General features: G+C 43.7%; 1 protein-coding gene across 1 annotated transcript in view; it reads right to left on the bottom strand.

The window, feature by feature from the left end:
* Window positions 1-3,795: 3,795 nt before the first annotated feature.
* Window positions 3,796-11,614, bottom strand: part of Glra1 (glycine receptor alpha 1) — an 85,342-nt gene continuing 77,523 nt past the window's right edge. Inside the window, exons 8-9 of the mRNA XM_076855746.2 lie at window positions 10,770-10,916; window positions 3,796-4,083 (exon numbers count right to left, since the gene is read on the bottom strand). Of these exons, the coding sequence (XP_076711861.1) occupies window positions 3,796-4,083; window positions 10,770-10,916 (435 nt within the window). The remainder of the gene's footprint in view (window positions 4,084-10,769; window positions 10,917-11,614) is intronic.

Genomic DNA, 11,614 nt, shown 5'->3' with positions numbered 1-11,614 from the left:
TCCAGATATTAATTACACATACACACAAATAGACATTTTTGTTTCTGTTCACATCTGTCTTTGTTCCTGTTTTATATACTTAGCCAAGAACTGACCCTTGGTGTTTGAAAGGACAAGAGGAACAAGGAGTTCAGCCATTCATTTTGGCTGCTTTTGAAACAAGTGAAATACATTGTAAACTAATAGGTGAAATATTATCATCTGGCTCCTGGGATTAGTTTCAGTTTTGGAGACCAGTGAAGACATCAACTCCTCTCTGCCACTATCTAAGCCTCTAATTATGAATAAATACCAGTCTGTTCGTGCAAAAGGTTTGAAACCAGTGAGTCAGTCATTGCACCTAAGCCAGTTTTTCATTCACCATACCACTTGGCATCTGTACTCCCATCTCCTGTGCTCAAACTGAAGAAGAAATTCAGAAGCATTGCACTGCTTCTTGGAGCCACCTAAAAAATATTGGGCCACCTAAAAAATATTTGATTTTCTATAGTGATGAAATTCACATAATGTATTGCTAAAGCCTTACTACATTATACATGGATAATGGTGTCTTCTCCTCCAAAATGTTTCCTTTCTTAAATCATTGATTTTAATCATGATTGATGTCCTTCTTTCACCATTGTTCACCTTTGATAGAATGGTACAAAAAGAAAAACAATCTGCAAATTTTCCAGAGAAGAAAGACAACAAAAAATGTGTGGTCCCTGTACTTGTATTCACAATCCACAAGGAGGGTTAAAAAATCAAAGTGACATTATATTTTTTAGTTGGGCCAACATCCCATAGACCTGTTTATGTACAGATTCATAGAACAGTTAGGGCCGGGTGGAGTTTAGATACTATCCCACTCTCTCCCCTTTGTGTATTCAGAGAAACTAAAGCTTAGTCATTTGCCTAAGGTCACTCAGCATATTAGTGGCAGGACTAAAATCAGGTTCTTTTCACTGCTTGTAGAACTCTCCTTTCACATCAAATCTCTACAAGGAATAGTAAGTTTGAAATAATCTGAGAGAAAATTTTAGGGACATCACCCTCCTGTTTCCCAGAGAGCTGATTTCCTTGATTGTTGGATACTGTCCCCCAGTCTTGGCAGCTCCCAATGGCCCCACGTGTTAAATATGGCAGAATGGTGACAGAAGCCAGGGACCCAGCAGAGGTTGGGCAAATGCCCAGGGATTCCTATGTCAGTGGGATTCTGGATATTGCCTTTGAGAAGGCCAGTTTGGAACCTGCAGGGTTTTTTTTTTTTTTTTTTTTTGAACAATTGAAATTTATTTTCTTGCATTTCTCTGGCCTTTGTTCTGTGCTCAGATGGTAGAGTCTACTGACTGTGAGTGTGTGTAGGAAGAATTTCTTAGAAGGATTGATACTGTCTTTAATCTCTGACAGAGACCTTGTGCCTTTGTTGTCTCATTCACCTCTACTGTAGACTTCCTGAATTTAGTCCAGTAAGGAGGAAAGTGGGGAGAAGGGCATCACTGTTTATTCATTTATTTTAATTAAAAATAATCTTTACCTAAGTAAAGTGAATACAGTGCTCATGAAAAAGGCTCCTAGCAGTTCAGAGACCACTAGCCCTGAACTGGTAATAGTTGCTCAAGTCTTCTTTGACTTTTATTCTTTTGGACACATATTTGTGGTGGGGAAAAGATGGTCTTAGATGAAAGATTCCCACGCAACTCAGATGCCACCACTCAAGATTTCTTAGAGAAAAAAAAAAAAGGACTCCAGGTTCTATCTCACATTATCCACAGCTGGGTTATAGTTAACCTCTTTGGTCTACACAGGCCAAGAGAATGGAAGGCAACAATCAATTGATCTTGGGCTTGGATGCAAACACCGAAGCCTCAAAGCCATTACTTTTTTGGGACACATAATGCATTTTCTTTATCTAAATCACTCAAGTTCTTCATCTTGGCCTGCTTTTATTTTTTAATTAAAAATAATATATATATATTTTTTAAATATAAGCCTAACATTAACAATTGTGCCACAGAAAAGGGGAGGTAATTCCCTGGGGGAAGGTGCTTTAGGGAGCAGGTAGGCACGGCTCCTCTTCCATCTGCTCCATCTTGGGGTTGCTCTACAGACACAAGCAAAACCCCAAAGCGTCAGGACACACTGATTGTCAGCCATCTCTCGCCATGCTGCCTACAACTTTGATCAGAAGCCAGCCCACTAAGGTACAAAGTAAGAAATGGAACTCCAGTATTAGGGCCATGCGCCCAAGCAGGGAAACTGCTGTAGACAATGGTGCCATCATTTCAGGCATAGTGATGATGACAGAGGGGACAGAGTCCTGCTGTTTCTGCACTGCAGACCTCCCATCTGTGAATGTCCTTGTCCTTCATCAGCACCCTCCAGTCCTCCCAACCCCCAACTCATCTCTCTTTTCTCTGGAGTGCCCTAACTATCCTAGGAAAATTCTGGCACTTCAGAGTTAGGAGGAAAGAGAAATATTCATCTAATTTTCCCAAATGTTAAAGCTAAACAAAGCACCTAAAAGAAAAAAAAAAAGACTTATAAAAATATAATGGGGACATCCCCCCAAACTTCTCACATTATCTATGATACATGAAATGCCAAAATATAATGAACAGACTTTCTACATATTATCATCTCTTCCCCCATATATACCTAATCCACAGCAGCCTCTGTACTTCCCTTTCACCTCTTAAATCTTTACTCTGTAGATCCACTAGATAATAAATCTTTTCCATCCAACTGGCCCCCACCTTCCCCAACATGCACCCATTTGCAATTCCAAAGAGACTCTCCAAAAAAATAGACATTTGAAAAAAGTACATCTGTTTATACTCAGTCTATCTGCATATTACTTCTTGAGATTATTACTTTTTTTAAACCATAAAAAAGATTGCATATTGGCAATATAATGAGAAAACCATGGCGGCCACTTCCGGGTACTGGTGGAGGGTTAGTGGGGGTAGGTGTTGAAGCACAGAAGCGAGAGAGGGCTTACCGGAAAATGAATGTGGTCCCTCAACTTGAGACATGGGGGTTGAGGTGGGGTCACTTGATTCCCAGTCCTCAGGCCTCTGAACTTTAGTCACTCTCTTCTCCTCTGTCCACCTTTCCCCATCTCTACTACCCATGCCCATGTGTACATCCCTCTTGAAGCAGAGGTGGAATGGCTTTTTGGCATGTGTCCACATGGGCCAGTTTGAAGACAGATATGGCATTTAGAGGGGTAGGATGTGGGACAGACACATGCCAGAGCAAGCTTATTTGTGACTGTTTCCACTTTGGGAAAAATTGTCCATCACTTCTGTGACTTTAAAAATTTAAGCAGTTACTAGGCTGATAGGTTAAGAAACAAATCTTTTGTTCTTGTGGTTTTGCATTAATATTAAGCATGAATATATATCATATATTACATTGCTTTCCTTCTACTCTGGGGCAGACTGTACTCTCCTTCCAAATAGGAAAACTGCACAGTCCGCGGACTCAAAATTTAAAAGTTGTTATTCCCCAACTCCCCATTCCCACCTATGCCCCACCCTGCCTCCCTGGCCCTCGGTTGGTTCCTATATTAGAAAAGTCCCACCCGCCCCACCCCCACCAACCCACCCCAGGTTAAATAGATAGTGCCACATTCTAGAATTCATGCATTAGTGCATTTTGCTATTGCACATATTGCAGAGAGAGAGAGAGGGAGACAAGAGTTGTGTATGTGCCCCTCCCTCTTCCCCTCTCTTCCTTAGGCTCCCAGATTCCTGTGCGCTTCCTGGCTGCCCTGTCCCAGCCTCCCCCAGCCTCCCCCCACATCCCAGCCCTTCACTGGTTGTGGACGTCCTCTCTGCGGACAATCTTGTAGATGATCCAATAGAACATGTTGAAGATGAGGAAGGCCATAGGGAAGCCAATGCGGGATATTTTGTCGATCTTCTTGGCCCTCTGGATGAAGAGTTTTCGCATCTCCTCCGGGGACTTGGATGGTGCGGGAGGCGGGTTGGTGGTGTTGTTGTTGTTGGCGCCTTTGACCGAAATGCCATCCTTGCCCTGCAGACAGGCTGGGCCCATGCCATAGGCAAAGTTGAAGCGGCCCTCTCCGGCCTCATCCTCCTGGAACAGATTCAACATGGGGCTCTACTTAAAATAAGACAGGGGCTGGGCACCCTCCCTGCAAGGCACTCCCTCGGGGCCAGGCCATGCCCATCTGGCTCTCCCTGACCCCCACACTGTACTCTCCCAGGTGTCTGAAGGCTTTTTGGCTGGCTGGGGAGTTCTGCCTTATAGAGGGGCGCCACTTGCATGAGGAAACAGGTGCAAACCAGGGGATGGGAACGTGGTTCAAATTCTGGAGATCCATGCTAGATCTCAGCGCCATCGTGGGCTGGCAAATCCCTTCCTTCTGTGAATCTCAGAGTTCTTCCACTTTTTCCTGTTTGACGGGGTAAGATCTACCTCACTACATTTCAAGGCTTTGACCCTCAGACATTTCATTAGGTCAATACACAGTGCTGTGTAATGGATTTTGGTCTGAAGTTCAGAGGACAATTTGGACAGATCCCCTGTTTTGCCTCTGTTGCTTCCTTGCCCTGGTCCCCACCCCCTTGTTACCCAGGAAGAGAACAAGAGCTCTTTACCTTCCTGTTTCACAAGCCAGGGAAGCCATAGCTTCTTCCTGCCTCATGTCCCCACGTCTCTGGAAGTTGTAACCTCTGGGTTTTTATGATGATCTTGTTCATCATTTGGTTCCAACTTACCTTTTCAGGGTGCCCCTCCCCCATGTTCTTTGCACCTCTGCCAGCTTTGATGGACTATTTCTGTTTCCCTTGTGCAAAATGCCTGTCTCCCTTATCCCACTGGCTTGTCCCTGCTCCGGGTCAGTGTGATCTCGCCCTGGCCTGAGTCATGGAAGCACTTTTGTCTGCTCTCGTCACATCCAGCCTTGCTATCTCTCCATGAAAATTCTGCGGTGGCATTGAAACTCCAGTATTTTGGTTTCAGCTGAACTGTTTGTTGATTCAGTGTGTGGTTCTGGGAACGTTTTATCAGCTCACATGGCCTTCCTAGATATGGAGCGCTTTTAGGGTAGGAATTCTGTCTTTTGCTTGTCTCTCTGCAGGACAGGGCTAACCGAGAATAATATATTCAATACAGAACTTGCCGGTGCCTCTCTGTCTCTACTTGTGCCACCCTAGGATGGGCCAGCATCTGGATTTGTTGCAACAATCTTTAGCTTAGTCTGGAGGCTGCCAGCCTCCCTGCCCCCCCACTACCCATCTGGATTGTTATGAAAGAGATCTTATTGGTCTTTCTTGGAACTTTTTAATAGGGCTGCCATTGACTTTAGGAAAAAGAAAATCCTTAACATGGTGAGCAAGGCCTCAGATGACCTGGATCCTGTCTGCCTCCAGTCTCGCTATGGCATTCTTTAGGTAGCTTTCTATGCCCCAGTCACCCTGCAGTATTTCCATATATTTGAAAGTATCTGCCTTTTCTTCTTTGGATCTCTGTTCAAGTTGTCCTTTTTTCCTGGAATACAACCTAGCCCTACCCCTTGCCTCTGACTCCTCTTTTTTCTTCTTCCTTTCATTTTTTTCTTTTTCTTTTCTCTTTCTTTCTTTCTTTTTTTTTTCAGCACATCACCCCAGGGTCTCATGCACTCTAGGCAAGAGCTCTGCTACTGAGCTATATCCCCCGTCTCTTTCTTTCTTTCGCCTAATTTCTTTCTCAGAAGTTCATTGGATTAGACAGAAGGGAATGAAGGGAAGAGTGGGGGTGGTGAGAAGAGAAAAGAGTAGAATGAACCGGACATCACTTTCCTATGTTCACCTATGAATACACGACCAGTGTAACTCCATATCATGTACAACCACAAGAATGGGAAGTAATAATCCATGTATGTGTAAAATATCAAAATACATTCCATTCTATGGTCATATGTAACTAAAAATAACAAGAAAAAAAATATTTTTTTAAAAAAAGCCTTCCCTGAGCTCCCAAGGATAGGTTAGCTATGTGCTCAGTAAAAGTGTCCCCCGCCCCCGACACTTTTAAAACTCTTATTCCTGGGTTTTTTTTTGCCTAGAATGCAAGAGGCTCTAGGTTCCACCCCCAGCACTGGAAAAAAAAAAAAAAAAAAAAAAAAAGCTCTTATTCCACTGTACCTCCTTGACCAATGTCTGTCTCTCCCATTCAATTGTCAGCTCTGTGAAATCAGAGGGAAAGCTTGTCATGGTCACTACAACCTCAACACATGTGAACAGGTCCTGGCACATGAGCTCAAAGTTGATTGAAGAAATAAATGGTTACTCATACTTCTTCATCGTCACCAGCCTTAGCTTCCTGGTTTTTGTTCATTTGTTTAAATGGGGTTGTATTCCTGGCACTGGGAGGGTCTGAGATGCATGGTAAATGCCAGGGAAATGTTGGTCAAATGAATGAACCTGGTCCAACACCCTCACCACAGAAGTGAAGGAAAATAGGCAAACTCTGTTACACATAGGTTCTCAACAAATATTCATCTATGAGTAGGGCAATAGGAGAGGGCTTATTTCAGGCCAAGGAGAGTAGTACTCGCTGGCCAGATTACCAGGCTCGATACATGAAAGGGGTCTAGCTCTGACTCTGTGACATTTTAATATAGATCTGCCCTTGTGGAATGATGAAGTACACTCAACATTTGAGCGGGACGACTGTATTTATATGTAGGGAAGTACCACCACATTAACTTTCTATGTATCTTAGGAATGAATTATTCTCTGCCTTTCTCATTTGTTAAACACTAGAATGGAAGCAGCTGAGGTTTGGAACTGAAAGTTCCTCTGAGCCAAAAGATTATCAATTTCACATTGTATCTGGGAGAAAGGAAATTCCCTAGGAATGACCGGAAAAAAGCTTGCTATTCCTATTATAGCCAGCAGGTGGCAGGAAACATCTGCCTATCCACTGTTGGGGTTGAGGCCGGGGAATGGAACTGGGGAATCTGGTAGTGTACCCTGGAACCTGGAGAGGTTGCTCATGAACCTGCTGAGTCTAGGCCTCACAGAATTTTCTAATAATCTGCCTAATGAGGCTGCCTAGGGATTGGAAGACTAGATGCTTTCTGCCCAACAAATGAGGTAACATGGGAGAATGGTGGGAGTTGGGGAGTTTGGCCAAGATCACAGTCTTCCAGAAATTCAGGCCTGTGTCTAGTTCCTCTCCGATCACAATCTGGGGCCTAAAATCCCTTCTGCATACTACTGCTAAAAGGAGATTTCTGTGACCCACACTTGGATACCTCTAATGTATAAACCTCAGCTGGAATGGCTTAATCCAAAGGAGGTTTTTTGCTATGGTGCAGCCAATTCTGTGTCCTTGTAGTTTCTGAGATTTGGGCCAAGTTCAGAGTCCTTATGAATGAGGTCACATGAACTCAAATGTGCCCAACAGGACAGCAGAGAGAACTGCAGGTGCTCAAGTGAACAGCCTCATTAGGCAATCTGTTAGAAGAGGCGGTGGTAATCTGGAGAATGCATTCTGTACCCAAAGACAGTTCCGGCACATGAATTTCATGTGGGATTGTGTAGCCAGTATGGCCAGATGCTGTGATTTTGTCAAGTGACACCAAAAGTGTGGTTTTAAAAAGATCTGAGCACCTTATTCTAGATTTTTAAACACTGCTGGCTAAATACAAGATATTTGCATTTTGGATTTAGCCTTCTTAGTACCAGTCAGTGACCTGTGCCTTGAGTTAGGCCTTACTTCTTGTTTATGATCTCATAAATTCAGGATTATGTTTATCTGCTTCACTGCTTAACAGATAAGAGCTCATGGTGTATGGTTAATGTTTTGGAAAGAACACCTTGAGCACTTCCCCTGCCTGTGCCATTTGTCCTTGCAGTGGGATCCTGGGGGCTTGCTCTGTCTCACTGTGGTCAGTGTCTCTCTGCAGTTGCAAGAGAGGAGAGAAAGAGATGATTTCTGAGATTCTCTTGCAGGAGGGAGCTGAGCAGGAGAATGTGATTAATTCTGGATAGTGGTTTTGTTCACACCTTACCTGGCTGGAGATAAAAGTTTTTGCTTTCCAAAGGGGGGAATTGGGTATGGGGGGATGTTGGAGATAGCCTTTGGAAGTACAGTAGCCTACCTGGTACTTAACCACAGGGGACTCTGTTTACACTGCAGTCTATGCAAATACAACTCCTGGAGTTGTGCAGTAGTGATGCCCAATTGAAAGGTGTGGTGTAGTCACATTTTTGGACATAGTCTTTCCAAATAAGTGTTTCTAACAAGTGTCTTTAGCAGAGGAAAATGAAAAAAAAAAAAAAAAAAAGTAAATAAAAATGAATCCCAGAGGACCGGGTATATAGCTCAGTTGGTAGAGTGCTTGCCTTGCATGCACAAAGCCCTGGGTTCAATCTCCAGCACCACAAAATAAAAAAACAAAACAAAACAAAACAAACAAACAAACAAAAAATTCTAGAGACAATTGTCTTTGGTCAGTTTCTTTATTACATATTATTATTATTACTTGGACCAGGGATTGAACCCAGGGACTTAAATGCTGAGCCACATCCCCATCCCCTTTTATATTTTATTTCTAGACATGGTCTCATTGAGTTGCTTAGGGCCTCACTAAATTGCAGAGACTGACTTTGAACTGTGCTCCTTCTGCCTCAGCCTCCTGAGCTGCTGGGATTACAGGTATGTGCCACCAGGCCTGATGCTTACGTATTTTTTTAATAGTCAGGGAGTAGCTAGGAATCTAGTGGACAGTATAAAAAGGACTGAGGCTAGGGATCTTTTAAGATGGTCTAGCTTGCAGCACCCACAGTTCCCTTTCCCAATGCATGGTGATGTCTTAACTCCAAGGGCTTCCTCTGTCTCAGAAGGGGGTGCCTCTTCCCTTTAGCACACTGCCAAAAGTCAACTGAGTCATGTCACTGATGTTAAAGAAACACATTGATGGAAATGTGTGTGTAGTAACCATTTTAATTAAAAAAAATTTTTTTTTGAGTTGTAGATGGACAGAAATACCTTTATTTTATTTGTTTTTTATTTTCATGTGGTTGGTGCTGAGGATCGAACCCAGGACCTTGCACATGCTGGGCAAGCGCTCTGCCACTGAGCCGCAGGCCCCCGCCCTCATTTTACTTTTTGACACAGCTGCTCTGGCATCCTCTAATTTGATCCCCACCAGTCTCTCCCAATTGACACATTGAGTCCATTTTAAGGCTGGTGAAACTGGGCCCAGAAAGAGGCTAACTTGAAGTCATATTCTAAAGAAAATCCAGGAGCCAGAGGTTTTTTTTTTTTTTTTTTTTTTTTGTGATTGATAGCATTCAGTAGTTACTTTAAATAGGTCTGTCTGAAGCTTGTAAGACCTTGGTATATCCCAGGTGAGTGATGTGACCTGATAGATTGTAGTGTCTGGGGTTCTTGATTGCCCTAATCTGCCGCTGGAAGTATTTCAGGGCAGGCTGTCTGACTGGAAGGCTTCCTCTTTATCCATTAGTGTGTTTCTCCCTTTGTTCAATTGTTTAACAAGACCTATTGTAAGTTCATAATACATCAGGCTCTGTGTTAGGTACCAGACATGTAGTACTAAGCAAAACCAGACATGGTCTCTGTCCTTATGGGCCTTAAAACTCAGTGACTAAGAGAAGGACATTAAACAATCACATGGTAGAACGTGTAACTATGGACCAACACAATGTTTAGAAGGATAGAAATCGAGTTCATTTGGAACATGGCCTTGGCTGGCACACACAGCACCTTTGTGCTCGTTCGACAAAAGGGGTCCCTTTCTCTGGACATGTGAACTGGAGTCCTTTCAGATAAAGTCTCAAGCCAGAACACGGCTTAGGAAGAGTCCCTCCTTGGCTAGGGCCCTTGTAGGATACAAACTGCACTAATACACCTGATACCCTTATATGAAAGCCTTAATAAAGGACCTAGGCCTTCAGCAGCTGAGAACTAGACAGGAGTGGGGTGATATCAAGTGTGGTGGTGCACTGGTACTGGAAAAGCAAGAAGAGAAGAGAGAATGCGATGTCTGACGTCCTTTGTGTATGAGGAGCTAAGAAAAAAGCTATTGTGGTTGGTGATCAGACAGCAAAGGGATGAGGCTAGAGAGGGAGTGGAGTCTCTGATCCCCGGGAGAAAGGCCTTGTGGGGAGGTCGATATGGTCCAGGGCGGGGGGTGGGTGGTTGGATCCAATAGGTTGCCCTCTTCCCAATGGCATTTAATAACCTCTGAGTTAACAGATGTTGGTGACTTTTAAAAGACAGCCTGCCAAACGTTCCTTTATTCAATCCCCACACTGGGAGGAGGATTTGCTTGTGGCCCCTCCCTGGGGACAGGCAATAAAGACTTGGAACTTGGACATACTGATTTAAGATCCTGCCTTTTCTAGCACAGTTTCCTTCTGGAACCAAGCCCAATGAAGTAACGTAGTCTTGCAGGAAAAAAAAAAAAAAAAAAAAAACCAACACACGTCCCCCACTCTCCCGTCTTTAGGTATACAGTTAGCTATTACCTTGACCCTTCAGCTTTTGCTCCATTAGTTCTGCCTTTAGGTAACCTGGTAATTTCTGCATGGTTGCCATCATGATTGTAGGAGTGACCGCCTATTGACCCAACTAGGTCATTATGTGGGGTGTGGGGCGTGAAACTAAAGATCTCTAGGACTTTAATTCCTATTTCTTGCTTGCCTGGCCCAATGAGAAAGATGGCCCCAGGGAAAAAAGGTATCACAAGACAAGACTTTCCACCCACTGCCAGCTGTCCCTCCTTAGGTAGTGACCCAAAGGCCTACCTTGTGATGTCTCCGCTTCCTCCTGAATCGGAGCAGCTCTTTGTGTTGCCGAGACACAAAGTTGACAGCGGCGTACTCTAGCAGGGCTGAGAACACGAAGAGCAGGCAAACTGCCATCCAAATGTCAATGGCTTTCACGTAGGATACCTGGAGTGAGGGTAGGGAGAAACGCAGCGGGGTGAGAGCCCAGGAGAGTGGAACAGCAGTCCCCCTTTACCTCCCATTTTATTTTCCACAGTTTCGGATGTGACCATGCTCTTAAAATATTAAATGGAAAGTTCCAGAAATAACAATTTATCAGTCTTAAGTTGCACAGTGTTCTGAACTGTGTGATGAAATCTGGCATGATCCTGTCCCATCCTGTCCCAGAATATGAAGCATTCCTTTGTCCAGCATATCCATACTATCTGTGTTACCCATCCACAGGTCACTTGGTAGCTTTCCTGGTTATCAGATTGAAAGTCAAAATATTGATGTCGTGTGTTCAAGTAACCCTTATTTTATTTAATCATTGTCCCAAGGCACAGAAGCAGTGATGCAGGTAATTTGCATATGCCAATTTGGATATCTCTCACCATAGCATATATGAGGCTGTCATTTTAAGAAGGACTTGCTTGCAAAGTTGACCCTGGACTGGTGTCTGGGATCTTGCATTTGGGGACTATTCCTACTTTCCCTAACTGATGAGCATGGCTCACTGTGCTGTAACTGCTTATACGAGAACATGCTTTATGCTGAACATTTGATTTCCACCAGGGAGTCTGAAATTTTGGTACATGCTAGGCAGAAAATACCAGCCCTCAGTTAAGACTTTGGGTGCTCAGTACCAAGAGAGTCTCTGTCTC

This window comes from Callospermophilus lateralis, chromosome 5, assembly GCF_048772815.1.
Source record: "Callospermophilus lateralis isolate mCalLat2 chromosome 5, mCalLat2.hap1, whole genome shotgun sequence".
Lineage (NCBI taxonomy): Eukaryota > Metazoa > Chordata > Mammalia > Rodentia > Sciuridae > Callospermophilus > Callospermophilus lateralis.
The sequence above is the reverse complement of the archived record's forward strand: the minus strand, read 5'-3'. Positions and strand labels throughout refer to the sequence as shown.